Below are 25,298 nucleotides of genomic sequence, written 5' to 3' on the forward strand. Positions count from 1 at the left end.
TCGATTAAACCATTGCTCTTTCTTGCAAACACACACCCATATTAATTTCCATTTATCCTTTCCACCCATCCTCTCCTTCCAGGCCCATTTATTCATCCCAACCTTCCTTTCATACATTCATCTATTCACTTGTACTTAATAATCACATATTTCTATCTTTTTGTTCAGTCTTTAATCAATCCTGTGACCTTCTCGTCACTCATGCATACACCTTCCCTCCAAGCATTTATTTCTTTTTCCATCATTCTGTTCTTTATTTTTCCCCCCAGGGCTTCTTCAACTTTTTCTACTCAAGACCTCCTTTACCCAAGAAATATTTATGAAACTTGGATATCTAGGCATATAAAATAGCTATACAAATCAAATTTATTTTAAAGCAAAATACTTAAAATGGGGCCAGACAGCTAGAACAGCAGGTAGAGCATTTGTTTTATATGCAGCCAATCTGGGTTTAATCCCTAGTGCCACATACGGGCCATGGAGCCTTGAGCACTGAATAGTTCAAAATAAAAAATAAAGTTATATGATTAATACCAGGGATGTATTCAGAAGTTGAGTGCAAGTTGACGCCAGCTATTAATCCTGAAGGTGCTCCTACCCCATCAGTGGCCTCGACAAGCTGCTGCAGGTTAGGGGGTCAATGTCTTTTCTCAAAGCACCTTTGGAAGAAGAAAGGTGCTGGGTCATAGCCTCTGGGACACTGCTGAGTCTTCAGCTCCCTCCCCTTCACTGCCTGCTTCTGTCCCACCTGCAGGGACCTCTGCTACCATGGGTGGTGGGGCAGCTGAGAAGCCACACCAGAGCAACATAAAGCCATTCAGAATGGGGTCCATGTGTACTGATGTTTCAGTGATGGGGACTGCACACTCAGTTCAGCTGAAGGAGGCCGTAATGGTGATTATCCACCAGAGGGTCAAATAACTCATCATCGTTGGGGTCTTCTCGGGTCCCTGGATCCTGGGTCACTGTTTGAGCACCAGTTATAAAATAAAACCCACAGATTGTGAGATCATCCCAGACACCATATTTCTAAACCGTATACTGAGGGGTCTGAAGAAGCAAGGCAGCAGAGAAGAAATAAATCAAGCCAGTCAGGAAAGAACTTGGAACCAGTGGCTTCTTGTGGTCTCTAAGTGCCAAGCCAAAAGACCTTTTCTTTATTAGCCCAGAACAAAATTCACCAGGTCAGGGTAAGGCAGAATGATCCAGGTGGGCTTTTACATATCAAAGGAAGAGGAAGATACAGGATCATCTTTGTTTTAGATTAATAGCTGGGTGCCATCTTACAGTTGAATGCCTTTTCTGCATATGGAAGGGCTTAGATTCAAATCCCACACAGTAGGATGAAAAGGGGAACTTTAAGAGCTGCATTTTGGAGGTTCCAGGGTTGAAGTTCAATAGTAATGCACTTACCTTTCACATTTGAGACCAATAGATTGAATCTTTAGAACCACAAAAAAATTTTTTTTAATTTTGAGCTATACCCAGCAGCGCTCAGGGGTTGGTTACTTCCGGCTCTGCACTCAGAAATAACTCCCGGTAGACTCAGGAAACCATATGGAATTCTGGGGATTGAACCCAAGTTGGCCACATACAAGATAAACATCCCACCTGCTATGCTTTGGCTCCAGCCCCAAGAACCACAAAATTATTTTTTACTCAAATGTTACATGACCCATGTGGGATCACAACCACAATTTAAGAAGCTCGATTTCAGTCTTTTATTCATTCCACTTATCTGTTTACTTATCAATTTTCTTTCCTTTTATCCTTCAATCTTCCTATTTATCCATAACCTCATTTTTTTCCATTTTTATATTTTTTGTGTTTGGGGTCACACCCAGCAGTGTTCATGGGTTACTCCTGGCTCTAAACTCCAGATAGTGTTTGGGGGACCACATGAGATGCTGGGCATCAAACCCAGGTCAGCCACATGCAAGGCAAATGCCCTACTTGCTGTTCTTATCATTCCACCCCCACTTATATTTTTTATCCAACTCTGCGTCTTTTCACTCACCAATTTATCATTCTGTCCAACCATCCATCCTTCCCACATCATCCATTCTATGCCTTCAGAGTTTCCATTCTTCTTTGCTTCCTTTTTTCTCCTGCTTGATTCTCTTCAACTATCCTACCCATGTTTATCCTTTAACCCATCCTCTATCCAAACCTCTTTCAACCTTGACTCCAGCTTGTCTTCCTTCATTACCTTCCTTCTAGCCATCCAGTATGCTTCTAACTTTTCTTCAACTTAGCAAATGCTTATTTTTGCTACTGAATATAGGATTGTCTTGTGAAGTCCTCTTAGAGAAATAGATGCCAAGAAATAAAAATAACTTATCTCCAGGTGTTTACACTTAAATTTCCCTGCAGATAAGACTCAGAGAAAAATAAATACAGTATAAGGTGGGGAGTAGTTTGCACTGCTAGAAATAATTAGTATCTTAGAGACACAGGGAAACCAGCCTGCTTCCACTCAGCAGAAAGGCTTCATATAAGAATTAGCATTAGATGAGGGGGTCTATTAAGATCAGAAGGATGTGTACTGTGTATGGGGGAGTAACCCCTTGTTAAAGGGACATAGATATAGGGACATTTAAGCAATAATTTGATTCAGGTCCAATATATGGGTGAAAAATACCCCCCAAAGTAGCCATCAAATCTCAGCTAAGGAGTGTAGAGCTCATTCTGAGTATAAAAACATACTAAGAAAGGTTAGATGAGTGAGACCTGGTCACAGTTGTATTTGCATTGGCAGGTGGGTGCTACACTATAGGAAAGGGAGGCGGGTATAGCAGCCGGAGTCATGTTCATAAAGCTGGCATGAATGGTGAGGCTTATTATGGAAAAGCCTCAGTCCCCAGGATTTCCCTTGTAGAGCTCACACATGAGGCAGCCTTCCCAGGGAAACACTGAACAAGAGACTGAACATGGTCCAGCATGGCCCCTCTGTCAGTCAAGCCACCGAGTGCCCCCTGCTGGTGTCAGATGTCCTGATGAAAGGAGGGGCTTTTTCATGTCACTTCTCTGCTGATGAAATCACACACACACACACACACACACACACACACACACACACACACACACACACACAAATAGATGTCCTTGGAGGCTCTGGCCCAAACCACCCCACCCTTCCTGAGGCACCCATGAAGCAGGCCACAATGTCAGTCTCTGAGCCTCCCCCCCTAAGCCCTACAACAAGTGATCCCTTGTTGCAGAGTCAAAAAATAAGCCTTGGTCACAGTCAGGTATGACTCAAAAATTATAAAAAAAAAAAAAAAAAAAAACAGAAAAAAATTGTCTCATAAGGTCTCACAAGTCAACTATTACATCCCAGCTGTGTCAATGCTGGGTTTCATGGCCAGATGTCTCCCTGAAGAACTGAATGGCTATCCAGACCTTTGAGCTCTCCATGTCTGGTTCTCTCTTTTTCACAAAGGGAAATCGTGTGATGGGGACTCACAATCATTGCCCCCCTGGTCACAAAAATCAGAGGTCCAGCAGACACTACACAGTACCCAGGACAGAATGCATTCAATCCTCTGTTTCTCAGCAAGTTCAATTAAGTTAGTCTGTTTTCCTCCAAAAATAGACTTTCATAATCACCCCTACAAAGGTTCATCATCTCTCCAAGTCCTGGAAAGCCCATCAGAGTTTCAAGGTGTTGGAGTCTGGCTGGTGCCACTTGAGGCACAGGAGAGGTGATTTAACACGCCAGGAGTTAAGTCACCTGCCACCTCTGGAGGGACAGTGGCAAGGTGGAATACTGAGTTTTTCCCTGAGGTCCAGCTACGTGATAAAAGAAATGTGGGCTGAAGCAGAAGAGATTGGATTCCACAGACTTCTTTATAGTTCAGGTTGAGGTTAAAGCCCAGGCCAAGACTTAGCCAGAGTCAAGGGTAGGAGGGATTTCCTGTCTCCTGATCGATGAATCAAGCATCTCATTGGAGGCCTTAGTGAGACTTTTGCTCTTCCTGCACTCAGATTTCACTGACCAGCCTGGTAGCAAAGATTCTGCAGTATTCTGACATGGCACCCATTAAAGCCCTGCGGACCCTACGCGCCCTGAGGCCCCTGCGCGCACTGTCCCGATTTGAAGGCATGAGGGTAAGACTTCTTTCCAGACTGCTCCCTTGACTGCAGCTTCCCTTTCTACATCCTGCCAGTCCTGAGTGAGTATATGTGTGCTTTCAACACAAGAAATTCTTGATAACTTAAGAGTTTAGGGGACAGATTCTAGTTTGCCTGTAGTCAAAAAGGTCTGAGTCTTCCATTGCTGCTCCAAAAGACTCTATGGTAGCAGCCCATGGGGGCATAGAAGGAAATGGGATTCAGCAAGAAAGGATGGGGTAGGGATGGGGGGGATTCCAAATCTGTTGCATCTCTCCCCCAGGTGGTTGTGGATGCCCTGGTGGGTGCCATCCCATCCATTATGAACGTCCTTCTTGTCTGCCTCATCTTCTGGCTCATCTTCAGTATCATGGGCGTGAACCTCTTCGCGGGCAAGTTTTGGAAATGCATTGATACTAGTGATCCGCTTATTTTTATGTCTTTTAATAATGTGACGAACAAGACTGAGTGTGAAAATAAAAACGAAACCGGCCAGTTGTTCTGGGTTAATGTGAAGGTCAATTTTGATAATGTTGCTATGGGTTACCTCGCACTTCTGCAGGTGGTGAGTCCTTGTCTCTTCCTTTGATTAGTGGATAAAATGGAGAGGGTGTGCCTGAGGTCTTTGGGAAGATTCTGTGTTGGGAGAGTAGGGAGGGATTAGGAGAAGTAGGGAATAGGATGAGTTACTGTTATTCCCGAGTCCAACAGACAACTCTGTAATTTTAGAAGGCCTTCCTCAGGATCATGGTCTCAGTGGAACTATTAGATTAGCATGAGCTCATAGAATAGTCACAGGATGGAACAGCCATAAGATGGTAGCAGGTAAAAATTAGGACATAATACCTGTGCAATATAAACATGTGCAGTGTATGGCATATCATCTCCTGGAGGGTAATAAATTATTTTCTAGGTTAGTTGTCATAATAGATAACTGTTATGAAGGAGATAAGTACATTTATACTCATGTTCATTCACTCATTCTTTGCCTTCAAACACTAGTTCATTTAGTCCTCCATTCAAGTGTTGATGCCTACCAGTCCCTGCTTTCCACCATTTGTTGATATTGAATTCAATGAATAATTCCTAATTGACTAGGAAACATATTACATTGGAAGGGCACTTACTTTTCATGCAAAGGACCTGTGTTTGATTGTTATTATCACTCTGAGGACATATTTAGGAGTGATCGCTGAGGAAGAAATAGGAGTAAGCCCTGAGTACCTCCCAATGTGGTCAAACAGAGAACAAAAACAAAAACCAAATAATCCCTGATTGCCTACAATGAGCCAGGTTTTCTGCTCAATACTGGGAGTCACAGCAATAGATCATAACTGGTTTTAGGGTGATGAGAAAAATAAATCAGTGAACTAAAGAATTGAGCATATGAAATCAACTCAAGTATCCAATAACAGATAAATGAATAGAGCTTGGTATGTATATGCACATGAAATACTATTCAACTATAAGCAAATATGAAATCTTGCCTTTGCTATAACTTGAATAATACTTGAGAAGGTCCTGTTAATCAAATTAGAGGAAAACAAACAAATATTGGATGATTTTATTATATGTAGTATATAAAGAAAGTAAAGGGATAGACAATATCTAATAATAAGAACACCTTAGACTTTGACATAGAGTTACTAAGTCAGGGTGGTGACAGGGAAAAGGGGAGGTGTACTAGAAGTGACATATGATAGTGGTAGAGGGATCTTGGACACTATTAGTGGTGAAGAGGCAGTACTTATACATACCATAAGCATGAGCAGAAATAGTATGGGGATATGGTAAATAATATGTTATCTCTGCAACAATTTAAAAAATTAAATTGAATAATAAAGTCCAGTGTAGATGAATGAACAGATATTGAATGACCTGCTCCTTGTATCCAGGCGACCTTTAAAGGCTGGATGGAAATCATGTATGCAGCTGTCGATTCCCCAACAGAGGTAAGTTAGCCCACTGAGACACCTGCCGCATCAATCCTACCTGAAGTGGGATGCAGGTAGCCTTTCTTTCAGGAGAAGAGGTCACCCAGAAGCCTGACACTGTCCCTCTATGGAGCAGTATCTCAGATATTTAAGGCAACCTCACCTACACCCTTTCCATACATAATGCCAACACTTGGTCTGCTCACTCAGAAGAAAGTATCAATTAAAGAAAACATAGGGGGCACTTCTGGGGTCAAGGTAGGACAAAGGGGTCTCCTTTGGAAGAATATGGAATTTCAGGTACTCTCTTGTCCCAAGTGGAGGAGATGAACCTATGGGAGAAAGACCCATTTTTGCTTTGCCTGATGAGATCTCCTTCAGTCCACCTCTATATTTACCATATGTTAAATTGTGGGGTCTCTGTCCTTGAATTTTCTTCCTGTGTGCTCCTCTGCATTCGTCCTCCAGGACAAAGGATTCAGTATCCCAGGGCAGTCCATAGAGGTAGGTCTTGGGAGTTTCCAAGAAGCTTTCCTGCCGTGCTGATTCTTGGTAGGACAGCTTGAGTTGTAGCTAAATTGTGTTCTACACAGTTCCATTGAGGGTCACACCAGCATGGGATGCCAGTGGCCCACACAGTGCTGGCCTACTGACCACACCACTTCAGGCACATTTCTCCTCTGCCCTCATTCCCCCACCTCTCATCCCAATTTCCTGAGACCAGTTTCCAGTTTACTTCTATCCAGGCCTTTATTTTAGGGTTGGCTTTTGGGCTGAAGACAAACTAAGTCCCCCATCTCCTTCCTCATACTCCATGTTTTCTAGGTGGACCTGCAGCCCAAGTGGGAAAACAGCTTGTACATGTACCTGTATTTTGTCATCTTTATTATTTTTGGTGGCTTCTTCACGCTCAATCTCTTCGTTGGAGTCATCATTGACAACTTCAATCAGCAGAAAAAAAAGATAAGTGGAGTTCAGGTGTTTCTGTCATGGTGGTAAATCCTTTGGGGGACCTTCCCAAGTGGTACTCAGTGGGCTTGGTGCTAATTCCCACCATACTTGGCCAATCAAGCCAGATCACTGCACAGACCTGAAGATGTGGTGCTACTCAGGCCTAGCTGTGCTAGGAGTCACCTGGGGCCACTCCTATGGTGCTCAGAGGCCTTCAGGGCCAGCTAGTGATGCTAGAAAGCCAAGTTGTACTGACCCAGGGGTCAAGCCCAGATGGAATACATATGCCCTAACCACTGAACTATCTCTTGGCCCAGTGATGAACTCTTGTATGTCCTGTCGCTGAGTTTTATGACTTTTGGGCTTGCTCAACATTAACATTTAATGGCAACACTAACTCCCCCCTCTACCAGTGTGGTATCTGGGGCCACCTCTGGAGGAGCAATGCTTCATCCTGCCCAAGGTCACCATGTTTGTTCTCAGAGTGCCATGATCTTCTCATCGAGGGCCCCTGTGTCCTAGGTTTCCCCTTGGGAAAAAGTCAAGATAAAAGAAAGGGTTCTGCATTTGTTATCAATGTCTGGGGTCCTAGCTTCTTGAGCACTAACTCAAAACTCCTCCGGAAAAGCTAAGATCCCATGTTGGTAAATCCAACTCTCTTTGGAATGAGGGGAAGAAACTTGCTTCCAAATAAGCTGCTGACAACTAGAAACCCAATCCCAGAGGACCTACATTTTTTTTCTACAAAAAGATGAAAATGGGTAAGGTATAGAGCTCATATATTTTTTTTTTTTTTTTTTTTGGTTGTCGGGCCACACCCGGCGTTGCTCAGGGGTTACTCCTGGTTGTCTGCTCAGAAATAGCTCCTGGCAGGCACGGGGGACCATATGGGACACCAGGATTCGAACCAACCACCTTTGGTCCTGGATCGGCTACTTGCAAGGCAAACGCCGCTGAGCTATCTCTCCAGGCCTAGAGTTTATATTCTTTTCACTTCATATCTTCCCTTCTTTCGAGATGGGTAAAGACCCCATTTTAACCTTGTAGAAACCCGGATTCTCCACCTCCTTTTCTGACATAGAGGTCATATGAATAAGTTAGGTAGAATAGAATGTAAAGCACAACTTTGGTTTGGTATCAGATAAGCCTGAGTTTTCAGGCCCAATTGCACCATTAATGGACTTTTTTGAAATTTGTAACCCTCTCTAAACACTCAATGGTCAATTCCATTGGAAATGACTGGTATTTCTCCTTGCCTGGTGATATTGAGAGGTGCCAAATCTTGTCTAGAAAAAAACTTGGTTTATAATTTATTCCATCACAGGCCCTAGATGAAATCTAGCATTCTCTTATTGTGTATAATATGTACCTCGTGGACAGGCATTCCACTTGCAGAGTTCTTGAGCAGAGTTCTGGGAGTCTAAGTTGGCAGGGTAGGTCTGTAGAAGTTTTCAGAAGGCTCAGACAGATAGGTAATGCACTTTCCAGTAATACATTTTGGGATAATTTGAGTCATGCTTTCTACCATTTTAAAGATGAGAAAACTAAGAAAACTAGCCATGTTACAGGACAGTGAAATGAGCCCATGATCAGATTGGGGCTAGAAACCAGATTTTCTGACTCCTTGTTTTGAATCCTCATTGTGACCACAGCCAGCACTCACTGGCCCCAGCCCCATTCCCTCCGCTGCTGAATGGTTCCTCTTAGGAAGTTCTCTTCTGTCACAAATGTTCTCCATAGCCCACAGTTCAGCGTCATTCCCCCAGCACTTTGCAGTGACTCATTTACACAAATATGCTGTGCAAACATGAGGCTTTATGAGGCAAATATGTCAAGAAGTGAAAGGTGAGGGATTGAATTAAGATGGTGCCACAGGTCCAAGAAAGAAACTCATATCCAGAGCACAGGGAGGAGCACTTTAAAATGGGGCACTTTCCAGCCTTTTGGAAACAGAGGGCAGTGGCTTGACAGGACTTTTGAAGGACCTGCCAAGAGTTTTCCAGAACTGGCAGATAAGGTATTAAACTTCCCTAGCATCTCCTCTGCAGCAAGGACCAAGGGCTGAGTTCCAGCCTCTGCTCCACCGGGCTGAGGGAAGCTCCAGCCTCCTCGGACATTGTGATTCTCAACCTCATGTGGGTCCTACTGGGACAGTCTAGAGCCAAAGCTCATGTGTGAACTTCCATGGCTGAGCTTTCTGATCTTTGCTCTTCAGTTTTCTGTCCACAATGCATCTCTGAGAGATGCTTTGCCCAGAGACTCAGGTAGATGAGAATGGAAGTAGAGGGGTCTTCCTCTACAGTGAATACTTATCAGTCCTCTCTGGGGCTCCTGAAACTAATCCCAGCCATGTGTGTTATCCTCTCCCTGCACCTAGGGGGACAGGACATCTTCATGACAGAGGAACAGAAGAAGTACTACAATGCCATGAAAAAGCTCGGGTCCAAGAAGCCCCAGAAGCCCATCCCACGGCCCCTGGTGAGTATCAAAGCTTCTCACACACTCACAATATATACCACCCAAGATCTCTACTTGGGCTGGAGTGATTGGAGCAGCCTTCACAGAGGGAGAGATCAAACTTGAGTCTATGGAGGAGATCCTGAGATGCCTAGGCCAGGGGGGTAAGAAAGCCCAAAGAAGCAACTGTGTTCTTGAATGAAAAGTTCTTACTAGCATGCAAGAGGCCTTCTTAGGGAAGAATTGAATTTTCCAACTGGTTTGAGGTTTAAGCAGTGTGGGGTTAGGAGCAGATTAGGTTCAGTTGGCTTAAGTTAGAGCCTAGAGATGAGTGCCTGTGTGTCTGTGCATCAAAGCCATGGCAGCTATGGATATCAGGCTCGCCTTACATTCCATCCATGCCTACAGTTAGAAAAGGACAGGTACCACCCACCCAGGGATACTTGGTCAGGTGACATAATGGAAACTAGAAATTCCCACACTGTGAAGTAGAAAGATGGACCACAATTGACAGACTCACTCAACTTTGATGCCTTTAGTCACAAAGACCCTAAGACATGCCCTACCCCCGTTAAATTCAGTACCCAGGACCAAAGGCAGTACAATGGCTAAGGCACTCGCCTTGCATGTGGCCAAGTTTGATTCCTAGCATGACACAAGGTCTCCTAGTGATTCCTTAGTACAAAGCCAGGAGTAAGTTTTAAGCACCACCAGGTTTAAACCCTGAAAAAAAATGAATAAATACTGAATAAATGCTGCACCCAAACCATTGACAACACCACCTAAGCTCTTTCCTATACTCTGTCAAAAAGATAGAACAACCTCAAATCTCTGGTGGGGCCAGGGAGATTGTGTAAGTGGTAAAGTGCATGTCTGACATGTACATGGACCTGAGTTTGAACCTCGTTACCACAGGATTCTCCAAGCATTGCCGGGGTGACTCTGGTGACACCTTGAGCATGACCAAAGTGACAGACCTCTCAAACTATCAAAACCTCATCAGATGTGAGGCAATGAAATAAGTATTATTCAGTAGTCCTTGAGCACCACTGAGTATGTCATATACAATGTACATATGCATACATTATAATATACATTACATCGTAAACATATATTATATATCTTGTTGGCTTAATTGGAGCTGTTGTACTGAATCTCTTACAGACAACTTCTGAGCCATACTACTCTCACAGTGAATGGAGTTGGCATCTTATGCCTTGGCATAAATTTTCTGTGGTTAAGATACATCACTTAGGAAGAGAACTACAGCTCATGGCACAACCCCATTAGCTGTTCCCCTCACGAGGACCAAGCCAAGAGATGGTCAACAAAGGAGCAGGCCTCTCCTTAAATGAATTTGGGAAACACAAATTCTATTGACCTGGACATTAGGGTTTCTACATCAAGGCGGGGGAGGGCGTGCATAAGTTACTAAAAATTTCATGAGCTTAGTCTTGAAAACATTTACAGGAGGCAAAAAAGAAATGTTATGATCTTTGAAAAGCTGTACCTGGAAGCAGGCCATGAATGTATTACTAATCTCAGTTCTGATAAGCAACATTACAGTGAGGAGTAACAGGCTGCTTTGAGTTCTTTAGGGGACAGGTTGCTTTTCAAATCCCTCATAAAAACAAGATAACTGGGCTTGGAGTGGGAGCAGTTACAGCTCTTGAGACGCATGCAGTTGAGAATCTGGTTGAAATCCCAGGCACCATATAATGTCCCCTGAGCACCACCAGATATGTCCCCTGAACACAGATCTAGCAGTGCCCCTGAGCATCTCCTAGTGTGACTTTCCCTCTTCCCTCACCTCCCCCCCCCAAATAAAATAGATAAACTGAGGTTGAGTAGGCCTGCAGCTTTGGGGTTTGTTTATTTATTTTGAAGCCACACCCAGCATGCATTCAAGGCAAATGCCTTATCCCCTGTACTAAAGCCCCTGAAGGAATGTTTTAAGGCTTGGGGAGTATCCCTGAGACATGTTCCTTGGGCAGAAATAAGCTCAAAATTTAAAGAGGTGAATGAAAAGTTAAGTTCAGCCAGTCAAGCCAGGGGCCTTGGGAGAAGGCATCTAAGAACTTTCAGATAAATCAGCTGCTGAGTCTTTGCTGCCCTCATTGTTGCTTACACTGATTTCGAGCCCACATTTGAAATAGATGCTAAGGGCATCCGTTGTTCATGCTAGGGGCGAACCTTGGCAAAATCCTCATGGTATTTGGTACCTCCCCTTTCCAGTCACTCCCTTTGTCACTTCTCAGAATTTACCTCTCACACATCAATCCCCTCACCATCACAACTTCCACCTCTCAAGCAGGACAGTTTCCCTGAGACCAAGAAAACTGCATTTCCAAAGGGGACTTTAGGAGAAGGCACAGATTTATATAAAGCTGGGAGTTGGAAAAATAGTACAGTAGGTAGGCAAAGGACTTGCTTTGCATATGGCCATGCCCAGTTTGATTCCTAGCACCACCTCTGGTCCCCCTAGCTCTGCTGGGGTTACTCCTAAACACAGAATCAACCCCTTCAGCATACTGGGGGTGCCTCACTCCACAAAAGAAATGAAAAGAAGTTAAGGTTGGTTGAGATTCCTGGAGCTACCATAGAATAAGAAGAATAGGAAGACCTACAACAAAAACAGCATTTTTTCTAGCGAAAGCATTAAGTAAGATCCCCGAAGGCTGGTCTTTCTGTCTAAGAAAGGGATACTACAGAGCCAACTGTATTTCTGAGACCCTGTGTTCCTATTTCGGACGGAAGGAAGTGTGTCACCAATTCACTGGCAACACGAAGCTGAGAAAATGGACTCCCCCTGCCAGTCTTTTAGAGAAAGCATGACAACTAGGCTTTCCTCTTTCCCCACCTCCAAGCACAGCTCGGGCCAGGAACATTTAAACAGAATCTGACATCTTGAGGATGCCTGAAGGGAAACCAGCAGCACAGGACCCAGGCAAAAATTGCTTTGCCTCTGGCTGATCTCCAGGACCCCGGGAGGCCTTGGCCATCTCAGTACCTGGCCAGCATCCATGTGTGTGTCAGCAACATCTTGACAGTCATCATCCAGTGGCACAAACCTGATGCTGCTCTGCCATCCTCAGAATCCAGTGCCAAGAAAGAAACCCAAAGGCAAATCGACATTCTCACCCCACCCGTGCGCTTCTTCTATCCAGCTTCCTCTCCTGAACTATTAAGCTTCGAACGCTCCCTATTGCATGAGATCAAACCCAGCAAGTGGAGCTAGGGAGCTGAGCAGGGCACTGACCCAGGCCATCTGACACCGGAGCAAGTGGGTCACTGGCTGGCAAGGCCCACCCAAATCATCTCAAGACTTCCCTAGCTCTCACATGCAAAAGTTCTGCTCCTCACCACTAGGAAAACCCCAACTCTGTCTTAGTTTTCTCTGCAAGCACTACCACAAGCCAGGGAAATTATATTCTCTAGCATTCCCTGCTGCAGAAATCACCAAGAGCAGGTTTCCCAGCTCAACTTTATAGGAAAATAATAGGCTGGAGAATATCACATCATCAGTCATCCACTTCATCATCCCTAAGAGTGCAAAGGGGTGTGTAGCATTGATCCCTGCCTACAGGGAACAAACAGCTGCTGTACCTCGTATCTGACATCCAGGGCAAATCTAGTGCCCAAAATTTAACAATGAAATTGCTGGCTCCACTTAATGAAGTCACATGGCCACAAATGACCCTCTTTATTTTTTGTAATCATGTTCAGTGATGAAATGGGAGCTTTTAGTGGCTCAATGATTCCTGCCAAACAGAAAAGATGTGGGCATGATGTTATGCCAAGAGCAGGCCCCTTGAGTCTAATTTTTGTTGTTTGTTTCCTTGGGGCCATACCCAGAGGTGCTTGGTACTTAGAGCTTATTCCTGGCTCATTTGTTTGTTTGTTTTGAGCTATACCCATTGGTGCTCAAGGCTTACTCCTGACTCTGCACTCAGAGAGCACTTCTGGCAGGCTCAGGAATCATATGGGCACCAGATCTTACTAAATCCAGTACCTTATACTGTGTATAAGGTACCCTACCCAATGTACCACCTCTTAAGACCATTGGGAATCTCATTCCCACAAAGAAACATAAAGCAGGCACCAGGCTCTCTTATAAAGCTTCTCCCCTCTGCCTCTGCTTAATTGGAAGGTTCTGGGAACTCTTTGGCAAGATCTGTGATAGCATTCTTTCATCCTTCATCACAGTTTCACAAGTGTATTGTAATGGGCTAAGTGCAATACAACCTAGGTTAGGGGTTTTTTTTTTATTATTATTTTACTTACTGTATGGGGATAGTGCTATCTATTCTGTCATTCACTCATCCATCTAGCTATCCTCTCATTCATCTGAAAGCATCTATTGTGTGCCAGGCACTAGGTAGATACTGTGATCTGTGAAAAAAAATGCACAAACTTTCTGCCCTTGTGGAGATTTCAGTGTAGTAACTTAGGAAATCATTTCACAAAACTCTCACGCTCATTCGTTCAGACTTGAGAGATTGCCAAGGAAAAAGAAGGAAGTGAGAAGCAAAGGGTGTCTAGAACTGAGCTGTGAGGAATACTAACATCTGAAGTTTGGTGACAAAGAATAAAAGTATTATTCAGAAAGGCAAGAAATAAAACTTACAAATTAAGGCATGACAGGAATCAAGAAAAGATTTTTCAAGTGGCAAGCCATTCCAAATGTGTGCCCTTGGGTTACCAGTATGGAGGCCATTATTGATGTCAGCAAAAACTATTTCAATGGCAAAATACATTTAAGTGCTATATTAGAGTGGGTAGAAGAGTGAATGGGAAATGGTGATTCCAAAAAAAATTCTTCCAAGAAATTTAACTGTGAAAGGGGAGAGAGAAGTAGGGTGGGAGCAGGAAGAATTGTGAAGATTTTTCTGTAGTGAAGAGAAACTAGGTCATTGGAGATTTAGTTAAGAGCCTGGGAGATAAGAGGCAAAAGTGGCCAAGTATCTACCAAGAGCATCACTCATCAGTAATGAATAAAGCAGAGGGACCAAAAGTTTGGTAAGTGGCAGTAAAGAAGAGGAGGTGGAAGTTAGCTAGCTAGGTGATACAAGCTTCAAAAAAGAATAGGTTTTATAAGATTTGCTTTATAAGAGGAACAAAGGTCTGAAAGTGACAGTGGTCAGGAAGGGCCTTAGACAGTTCTGGATATCTGGGGTGATCAAGGAATGAATAGCTTATTAGGAGGAGAAGGTAGTTCTCCTGAGAAAGGTTCAGTAGAGAATGAGGCTGGAGTCAAGGACATTAGCAGCATATGAAGACAAAAATAATACTTTAAACTTATTTTAAAAATGCCTTATAGGGGCCAGAGCAGTGGCACAAGCAGTAAAGCATCTGCCTTGCCCATGCTAGCCTAGGATAGACCATGGTTACATCCCCTTGTGTCCCATATGGTCCCCCAAGCCAGGAGCTATTTCTGAGCACATAGCCAGGAGTAACCTCTGAGCATCACCAGGTGTGACCCAAAAACCAAAAAAAAAAAAAATGTCAGGTAAATATCCCAATCAAAATTTTCTCATGGATATCCAGGCTATTTGGCCAATCACCAAAAATATTCAACTAAAACCTAACCCTTACCTACATTTGCACAGCCCCTAGAATAAAAAAAAAACATTTAAGGAAATAAGTTAAAAGGGAATAATTTGTATCTAACTTTGTCCTGTGATTACTAACTTTATGATCAGTTCTGGAACACTCAAAATATTTAGAACACTATGAGAATACAAAATTAAGTATACTGTGTATGTTACCATCCTCAAAATGATCATTGTCCAGTAGTGAAAGAAATGGCCTACATGAAGGGCCACAGAAATGTCTCCAACAGTGAGAGCCTATCCAATGGTCCTCAAACTATGGCCCGAGGGCCACATATTGTATTTATTCCATTTTGTTTCTTCACTTCTAAATAAGATATATGCAGTGTGCATAGAAATTTGTTCATAATTTTTGTTTTTACTATAATCTGGCCCTCCAACAGTCTGAAGGACAATGAACTGGCCCCCTGTTTAAAAAGTTTGAGGACCCCTGGGCCTTGCATGCTTGGCTTGCATCCAAGGCTGGATCTCTGGCACTTTGTGATTTTCCAAACATTGCCAAAGAACCACTCAGCACCATTGGGCCTGAATACCACCTAAAGTCTGCAAACCTAACCATTAGTCTGGGACTACTGGTCTGAGTGTTTCCAGTGGAATGAGTGGTCCTCCAAGGCTTCCAAGCACTCTCGGTGGACCCCTAAATAAATAAATACTAGAGCTCTAGACTTAATATAAAGTACAGGCACCTAAAAGGAATTCAGAAATGTAATTATGGAAAACTTTCTTTATTGGGATGGGGCTTTGGGTTGGCACACCTGGCAGTGCTCAGGCTAACTCGTGCTCAGTTATCATTTCTGGTGGGCTCAAGGAATCATATTAGGTGCCATGGGCTAAACCCAGGTCAACTACATGCAGGGCAATTGCTATACCCACTGTACTATCACCCTAGCCCCTGATTAAAGGAATTTTCTGGAGGAAGAAGGGCTTAGAACGAGAGGGCTACATAACCCTCAAGAAAAGTCAAACTAGAGAACTTCCAAAGAGTCAAGGACAACTTGAACTGAGGCAAGGAGATAGACTCAACTTAGAGTGATATTTCGGAAGAAGTAAGGATTGACTTCTATTTGATATAAAGTATGAGGAAGTCAACCAAGAGAGATTTCAAAAGGCCATCTTTGGAGAACCCAGCTCCTCCAGCCAAGTGAATGTTAGCTGAAAGGTCTTACTGCTACCTTTTTTTTTTTTTTTTTTCAGAACAAGTACCAAGGCTTTGTCTTTGACATCGTGACCAAACAAACTTTTGACATCATCATCATGGTTCTCATCTGCCTCAATATGATCACCATGATGGTGGAGACTGATGATCAGAGTGAAGAAAAGACGAAAGTCCTTAACAAAATCAACCAATTCTTTGTGGCCGTGTTCACAGGGGAGTGTGTCATGAAGATGTTCGCTTTGAGACAGTATTACTTCACCAACGGCTGGAATGTGTTTGACTTCATTGTTGTGATCCTGTCTATTGGGAGTAAGTTACAATGCATGGTGGGTTCCTAAGTGACATGGAGTCTGAGGAAGAGAACAGAGGCAGCTCAGATCTCTGTGGCGTGGTTTTACCTGCCCTTTCAAAATCACAGATACAGCCAACCAACTTTTTAAAATAGGTTTAATTAGAGGAACCCAGTCTTCATGACATAGTTGTTACCCAGTATATGTTACACGGATATTTTTAATTATATTGTTTTAAAAGTTTGCTTGCTCATATAAACAAAATTATTATTTATTATTTTAATATTTTAGTGTATTATTTAGTTTGTTTGTATTTAAAGTTTATGTATTTTTTAATTATTGCTTTGTTTTTCAAGGTTTTTTCATAATTCTTAAATTGAATCACTGTGCGCAGTTGCAAAGTTGTTCATGATTGAGTTTTAGTCATATGAAGCCCAATACTCATCACTTAACTCGTACACATTTCCTGCCACCCATGTCCCCAGTTTCTCTCTTGCCCTCTTCCCTAATCTCCCCCTGCCTGCTTCTATGGCAGGCATCTCTCTCTACCTATCTCCATCTCTCTCATTCTTACTATTTATCTCTCTTCCTTTTCTTTCTTTTAGACACTGTAGCTTACAATATTGCTACTAAGGTGTATTATGAATATCACTTTACCTCCTTTCAGCACCCGGTTGTTGTCCAGAGTGATCAGTTCCAACTATAAATATTATAGTGGCTTCTTCTCTACCCTAAATGCCCTCCCCTGCTCTTTATAGCAAGCTTCCTACCATGGACTAGTCCTCCTGGCTCTCATCTCTATTGACTTTGGGTATCATTATCCTACTATCTTTCTTTTATATCTCACAGATGAGTGTGATCATACTATATCTACCCCTCTCTATCTGACTCATTTCACTCAGCATAATACTTTCCAGATCCATCTATATATAAGCAAATGTCATGACTTTATTTTCCTAATAGCTGCATACTATTCCATTGTGTACATGTACTTTAGTTTTTCTTAATCCATCATCTCTTCTATGACACTAGGGTTGTTTCCAAATTCTGGCTACTGTGAATAGGGCAATGCAGCAGATTTTAAATGTCCCTGGACCTCTCAATGAGATAGAGAGGTTCTATTTTGTTCTTCACCAGCCTGCTGTGTGTACTCATGAGTAGGACCATCAGTCCTCCAGAGGACCTAAGAGGGTGAGTTCCCAGGAAGCCTACTCTTTATGACCTTCAAATCAGGGAGCAGGTGATGTGGGGTGAATCATAAAATACTTTCTGGAAAGGGAGAGCGATAACTAGAAGAGTGAAGAAAGACTAGGAAGAGATTATCCAAAAGAGATATTTGGCCACTTAAGGAAGATATGTATTAGATAAATCAAGGGATCCATGCAAAGAGGTCAATGTTATTGTGGCCCAGTCTAGATGTTATCAAATGCTGCATCCACGATTTGGAGACCAGTGATATTCAGAAAAACACTGACTGAGATTGAAGCCTAAATGGTGGGTGGGACTGCCATAAGGAATTCTTGTTGAGTTCTGAGCAATAAGCCTACTTCCAAGGTTTTTTTTTTCAACAACTCTTTAAGTTCTAAAAATTGAGATTTAAAATTGAGCCTCAGAGATTAAGGAGGTAAACAATAGTTTGAAACTAGCAGAGCTGATTTAATCTAACTAATGTTCAGCCAACTAGTCCCAGCCAACAAGTTGACTCTCACCAACCACCAAGGATGGTCCTCAGCCTTTTTGTAGGTTTGCCTAAGTTTGGTATTAAAAAATCCAAATACAAGCACACTTACCTTACTTTGCATTATAAATGTATCCTGTACTGTTCTAACTTGACCTGCTTATTTGTCTTATCAGCTTATTAGCTAGAGACTTAATTTTCTATTGATTTACCACCTAGAGCAAATAACATCTAAATACAACTTGGAATCACTTAATCCATTTCCCCACCCCACAACTGAAATACAGTCTTTACTTGTGTTTATTTTTATATTTGTTTTGTTTTCCTTACTTTTTGTGTGCAGTTTGCTTGTTTAGTGGGGAGTTTGTTTAGTGTATTTGTCTTCCAAAGCAAAAAAAACCTAAAGGTCATTTTGATTTTAGATAGATCTTACTTATATGACTTCCTTGATCCATACTCTAGAAATAAAGTAACTGGAAACACTCCATTCCATGATGGGGATACTTCTTCTCTTTGTTTTATGACCTACATAGCAACAGTATTCATGAAGTAGAAATTACTCATAGAGAAAGCTAAAAAGAAGATGAAAGAATTCATCTGTCCATCCTTCTGCCCTTTCTCATTCTCCCTGTCCCCCTTCCCACTAGCAAGACATGCACTATAAAGTCCTATAAAGTCCATATTAGAAGTCCAAAGATTCATGCTCCTTTGCAATAGATGCAGCCTTGTAGGTGAGCAGAATCTTTGTAGATTCCGTATACTTTACTCCAACACTATGGGAAAATAAAGGGCCATTAAACTGAACTTTTAAGAAAGAGACTTTCACAGATATTTTGTGATCCTCAAGTGTGATTCTCTTCTAAGTCTCTTCCCTTTTCCTTTCTCCTTCCAACCCAATACCCATACTATCTGTATTCATCCAACAACTGGCCAGTGTATAGCCTCTTGACTAATCTTTTGTGGTCCCAACAGCCTCCACTGGTCCCTGTACAAAGTGTGGAAAGTTCTGAAGTTACACAGAATATTGTGTGTAATCTTGTTCATCATTGAGGCTGCAACTTACCCCCCAAACAAACCCATCACTAGGCCCTAACATAGAGTTCAACACAGCTGGAAATGAAAGAAACAACTCAAAGCCTTTATGCAGGCAGCTGGCCATTCAAAGCCATTCTTCTTTAGCTGTCAGAAAGTTTCCCAACTCCTCAGTCCCCCTTATAATTAATACAAGTCTGTACAATTATCCACAAAGCCATGTGCCAGGAACTGAGTCAATCTTCACAGCAGGAAATAGGGAGATGAATCATTGGGGTTACTGGCCTTCACAGATCACAGGACGTGGTAGAAGAAAAAGCATAACCCAAAGGCTGAATTCTCAACAAAAAGCAGAATCTGTGCCAGACACCAAAAGACCATGCATGTATGGACTCTAAGGTGATTACCTCCAGCTGTAAAGGATTGGTTTGTGCAAGATAAGGCCTGGACCATGAAAAGATTCTAGGTAGAGAAAATATGCCAGGTAAGAAGATATTCCTAATAGAGAGCTAGATGAGAAACGGAAACTAGGCTGAGACCTTCTGAAAGAGAAAGGATTTGTGCCAGGGAGACTTACTGAGTTCCTATTTTGTGCCCTTCAGTGCCAGGCTTAGAGGACCAAAATTCTTCAATACAGACACTGGCATAGAGGTTTCTGCAGAACAGAAAGAAGGGAGTGTGATCACAGCCAACTTTTCCGGGGACTGTGGGTGCATGTACTAATTAGATCGTTTCCCTCTCTTTTAAGGCCTGGTGTTTTCTGCGATTCTTAAGTCACTTGAAAATTACTTCTCCCCCACCCTCTTCCGCGTCATCCGCCTGGCCCGCATCGGCCGCATCCTCAGGTTGATTCGAGCAGCCAAGGGCATCCGCACCCTGCTCTTCGCCCTCATGATGTCCCTACCCGCCCTCTTCAACATCGGGCTGCTGCTCTTCCTCGTCATGTTCATCTACTCCATCTTCGGCATGGCCAGCTTTCCTAATGTCAAGTATGAGAGCGGCATCGATGACATGTTCAACTTCAAGACCTTCCCCAACAGCATGCTCTGCCTCTTCCAGATCACAACATCAGCGGGCTGGGATGGCCTCCTAAGCCCCATTCTTAACACAGGCCCCCCCTACTGTGACCCCAATCTGAATATCTCCAATAGCTCTTCAGGGAACTGTGGCAGTCCGGCTGTAGGCATCATCTTCTTCACCACCTACATCATCATCTCCTTTCTTATTGTGGTCAACATGTACATCGCAGTGATTCTGGAGAACTTCAATGTAGCTACGGAGGAGAGCACGGAGCCTTTAAGTGAGGATGACTTTGACATGTTCTATGAGACCTGGGAGAAGTTCGACCCAGAGGCTACGCAGTTTATCTCTTTTTCAGCCCTCTCAGACTTTGCAAACACCCTCTCAGGGCCACTGCAAATCCCAAAGCCCAATAAGAATATACTAATCCAGATGGACCTCCCCTTGGTCCCCGGAGATAAAATCCATTGTTTGGACATCCTTTTTGCCTTCACCAAGAATGTTCTGGGGGAATCTGGAGAGTTGGATTCCCTGAAGGCAAATATGGAAGAGAAGTTTATGGCGACTAATCTTTCCAAAGCATCCTATGAACCAATAGCGACCACCCTCCGATGGAAGCAAGAAGATATTTCGGCCACTGTCATTCAAAAGGCCTATCGGAGCTATGTTCTACACCACTCCAGAACACTCTCCAATGCCCAGAGGGTACCCAGGGCTGAAGAGGAGATTGGGTCACTCCCAAATGAAGACTTTCAGGGCACATACGTGGCAAATGAACATTGTGTGCTCCCAGACAAATCTGTGACTTCCTCTGCCACATCTTTCCCACCATCCTATGACAGTGTCACTAGAGGCCTTAGTGACCAAATCAATATGAGCACATCCAGCTCAGTACAAAATGAAGATGAAGCTTCCAGTAAGACAGCAATTGCCCCTGGGCCCTAGTGAGGGCTCACACTACACAGATCATTAGATTCTGGTGTGTTCTGCTCCCTGCTAATTTCTTACCACTATAGGAGGCACCTGACTACCAATTCAGCAGTGCATGCCAGTGATTGCAGAGTCATAGTAGAGCAGGAAACAACTTTAGTGACCACCTTTGGAGAGGAGAGGTCCCCCAAACATTAACCGATATCTGACCCAGAGAGAATTATCACTGTGACTTCCCTTTTTTATTTCTAGTGTTAAATTATGGATTCCCTTCTTCCCAGCAAATGTCCTTGGTCCTTCTATTTTGACTGTGACCAGAATTTACCTTTATCCGAACAAACTTCTCAGGACTAGAACTTCCAAAGAGTTCTAACAAAGAGGTCTCTTCAGATGGATCAGATAGGGCTGGAGAGAGAGAGGATAGCAGGTAAGGCCCTTGCCTTGCATGCAGCTGACTCGGGCTCAATCCGTGACACCACGTATGGTCCCCTAAGTACTACAAGGAGTAATCCCTGAACACAGAGCCAGGATTAGTCCTGAGCACTTCCAGGAATGGTCCCAAAACAAGCGAGCAAAGAAGATAGGTGGGAACCCTGTGTGAAGCACCACATAGAGACTGGCATTGCTATTTAGGATTTTGCATGACTGCATGTTGAGAGCTGCCAGACACTTGTTCCAGCCCAGGGCAGTAGCACCTGTGGCCTCTGTTATGAAAGGCCTTGGAGATATCCAATAAAACTAATATTTTAATATATGTCAAGAGCCATGTTATATCTTAAAAATCCTATTTTTAACTTATGTGACATTGACATGTGTTATCACTATTTCTCCTTCCCTTTCAGGATTCCTGCTATTTTGCAGTTTGAGACTGGCTGAGGCAGGAAGAAGCTCTTTCCCAGGAGCTTGCTCTTATCCTAAATCCTTCACCATTTGCCTACATTACATGGACCAAATGTTTTCCCCTCTCAACTTTGGTTTCCCCATTTTTGAAGTTTAGATGGGAGGGGAGGCGGGCTACTGGCATGGGTATTCTCTATGGATATAGACCTAACATAGCTTGTTGTGGAACTCAATGAGCCTCTTACCAGTTTAGACGTGGAAAATATTTTTCTCTGGCCACAAAAACCATCTCTCTGCAGTGCTGCTAAAGAAGTGATTTTTGGCTTCCTCTCATTGCCCATTTCATATCTACTGGTCAGAATTCTAAAAGGTTTTCACATTTCCCTTGGGTCAAGACTCATAATTCATATCACCAAAAGAAAAGAGGCAATTTGAGAAAGGTGACCTGAAAGATAAAAGTTATAGCCATGAGGTCAAGCTATTAGTGCAACAGGTAGGGCATTTGCCCTGCATGCACCAACCTGAGTTTGGTCCCTGGCATCCCATATTGTTCCTCATGCACCACCAAGAATAGCTCCTGAATACAGAGCCAGGAGTAAACCCTCAGCATGGAAAGTTGTAGCCTAAAAAAAAAAGTTATAGACACTACTTTTTAAATTTTGCCTATCACTGTTATCAAATGCTTAATAACAGGCACTGCTCTTAGCAGTAGTAATGAGAGAAAATCCCAAGAGAGCCATTGGATTTATGTAATGAATGGCTTGTTGGAAGTAAATATTCAAACTACATATTCCTGTCTTAGGATGGAGGTAAATATTTAAACCACAAATTCATGTCTTAGGATAGAGAGCAAGAAATTCATGTGAAAACATAGTACATTAAGGATCTTAGGTCAAGATTTATTTATTTATGCGTTGTTTGTTATTGTTGTTGCTGTTGGTTTTTGGGCCACACCCAGCAGTGCTCAGGGGTTATTCCTGGTTCTGCGGTCAGAAATTACTCCTGGAAGGTTGGAGGACTATATGGAATCAAACCTGGGTCAGCTGTGTCCACCCACTGTGCTGTCACTCCAGCCCCTGTTTATGTATTTTTTTAAGGTCTTATAGTGCTGGGGATCAAACCAGAATTTTACATATACAAAGCAGAAGTCCATTGTTGAGCTACATTCTTAGCTTAAGAATCTTAGTAAGTCATGGTATTTTGTCAATTCTTGGCATGGTCCCAGGCACAATGGTAAAAATTCAGGTCAATTTATTGATACTTATTTGTTCACTTCATAAGATTTTTCACTTAGAAATTACAAAGTCTAGAAGCTATTCTCCCTGACATACCTCTTGATACAGAATTCTGAGGGCCTTTTTTTCTTTTGTTGTTTTGTTTTGTTTTTGGTCACTGTAGACTAATCAAAAGCTAAAGAGGCTTTGAATATGTTTGTTGGGAGTTGCCAGAACCCATAGTATAGATTAATAAGATGATGATAAGTTAGCTGAGGACACAGGCCATCCCAGTACAAATTAGATGCTCTCTGAAAACCTGTCTCATTTCTTAAAGATAAGCTCAAAAAGATGCTTTTCACCAAGTTTTAGGAATTGGAAGCATTGGCGGTGCTATTCTTGAACATCTAAGTCCCATGTAGTTAGAGAAAATTCTAAGAAGATGCCAGCCATGTGTTTTATAGGATGGCTGGGTGGAGACAGAGTTGGAATCTGGTTTTCTTTCTCAGTGTTATGTATGTGAATTTTTACAGTTATCAGACTAATTTCATTAAGCAGATGATATTATCAAAACTAACCTTACATTTTCTGCTCCATACTGGAAGTTGAGTTTTTGCCCATTCAAAATTAATATTGAAGTCCCACTCCATGGTACCTATGAATCTTACTGGCAAATGTAATGAAGATGTTGTGATACTGGATTAAGGGGAGATCTAACCCAGTGACAAGGTCTTTAACTATGAGTGAACATTGATTGTATACACAGAGAAAATGCCATGTGAAGACCATGCATGTCCATACTATGCACACATATGATGACAGCTGCATGAAAGCAGAGTGAGACACGAAGTGAAGGAACACAGATGCAAGCCAGTAACAAAAATGCCAAGAATTTCTCTAAACCATCAGAAAACTAGGAGAATACCAGGAAGAATTCTCCTATTGATCCATAAGAGAAAGCCCAGCCCTGCTGAGACTTCAGAGCTCTTAAGACTGCAGAAGTCTAAGAACAGAGATGTCTATTTAGAGTGTCCTCAAAGTAACTTCCAAGTAATACCTAGCTTGGGGGACTTTTCTATAGCAGAATTAAAAGACTAACACACTCCACATTTTATTTTGTACAAAAATATTCAATGTATATCTAAATATATTAAAATGAATATATATGTCTAAATTATCACTGGGACCATTAAAAAGGTGATATAATATATGTGTTCTTGCATTTCACCAAATTTTCAGAAATTAATCCAAGACAAATAAAATAGTAGCCATTAAAAATGTGACTAAGATCTAATTTCAAAATTCACCCAGTAGGCCAATTACATGGAGCTAGACTTGCTGTGGCACAAATCTGGGTGGTTTAAGAACAGCTGGAGATCTTAAAGTTACCTCCTTCACTGCACCCTCAGGATATCTGATCTAGAGTATGAGAAGACATCTTACTACTGAAAGGAAGCAAAAGACAGAACAGTGGTGTAGACTGTGAATATCTGGCACCAGCAGATATGCTTGAAAATAGGCTGCTTCCATAAACAATAACACAACCTTACAGTTGTTAAACTGCACAGACAAGGATAGCCAATAACATTCAGGAACATTCAGCCCACACAGATGAAAAGATATAGGCAGAGCTTTACTGTGCTAAAGCATTTGTCTTAAGACAAAGTTGAAGTGTCTTTCCTAAGTGCTGAGGATATAAAATTAATAAGACAGATCCTCATCCTGGAGCTGAACGTCGGCTCAAAGTAGTTTAAAAATGCAGTTTCAAGATTTGTAATAGAGACAGCAAGGTTATTGCAATCATCCCTTCTATTGAAAACAAAGCACTGGGTAGATACCAGACAATAAATAACATATAAGTTGAGAGAATGACAATAGAATAAAATTTAAAGCTTTATTTTGATCCAAATATTCTAAAAGCAAATTTTTCTACATTCATTAGTTTTGGTTAAGTTCCAAGTGCATGACTTAATTACTAGTGACATATTCTTTAAAATGATTAGGTATTTAAAAAGTAAGAGAAGAAGAGGAATGAAAAAGAAATACATAACAAAATGTCCAAGAAGAAAGA

At 42.4% G+C, this 25,298-nt stretch overlaps 1 protein-coding gene across 3 annotated transcripts in view; it reads left to right on the forward strand.

Annotated features, from left to right (window-relative positions):
* The window catches only part of SCN10A (sodium voltage-gated channel alpha subunit 10), a 98,759-nt gene extending 77,571 nt beyond the window's left edge, over positions 1-21,188 (forward strand). For all 3 annotated transcript variants that reach the window (XM_049766375.1, XM_049766376.1, XM_049766377.1), the window contains 7 exons: positions 3,988-4,110; positions 4,397-4,678; positions 6,009-6,065; positions 6,873-7,010; positions 9,372-9,476; positions 16,262-16,532; positions 19,972-21,188. In XM_049766375.1, the coding sequence (XP_049622332.1) occupies positions 3,988-4,110; positions 4,397-4,678; positions 6,009-6,065; positions 6,873-7,010; positions 9,372-9,476; positions 16,262-16,532; positions 19,972-21,188 (2,193 nt within the window). The remainder of the gene's footprint in view (positions 1-3,987; positions 4,111-4,396; positions 4,679-6,008; positions 6,066-6,872; positions 7,011-9,371; positions 9,477-16,261; positions 16,533-19,971) is intronic.
* The last annotated feature ends 4,110 nt before the right edge of the window (positions 21,189-25,298 follow it).

The sequence above is a fragment of the Suncus etruscus genome, chromosome 20 (genome assembly GCF_024139225.1).
Source record: "Suncus etruscus isolate mSunEtr1 chromosome 20, mSunEtr1.pri.cur, whole genome shotgun sequence".
NCBI classification, from domain to species: Eukaryota; Metazoa; Chordata; class Mammalia; order Eulipotyphla; family Soricidae; genus Suncus; species Suncus etruscus.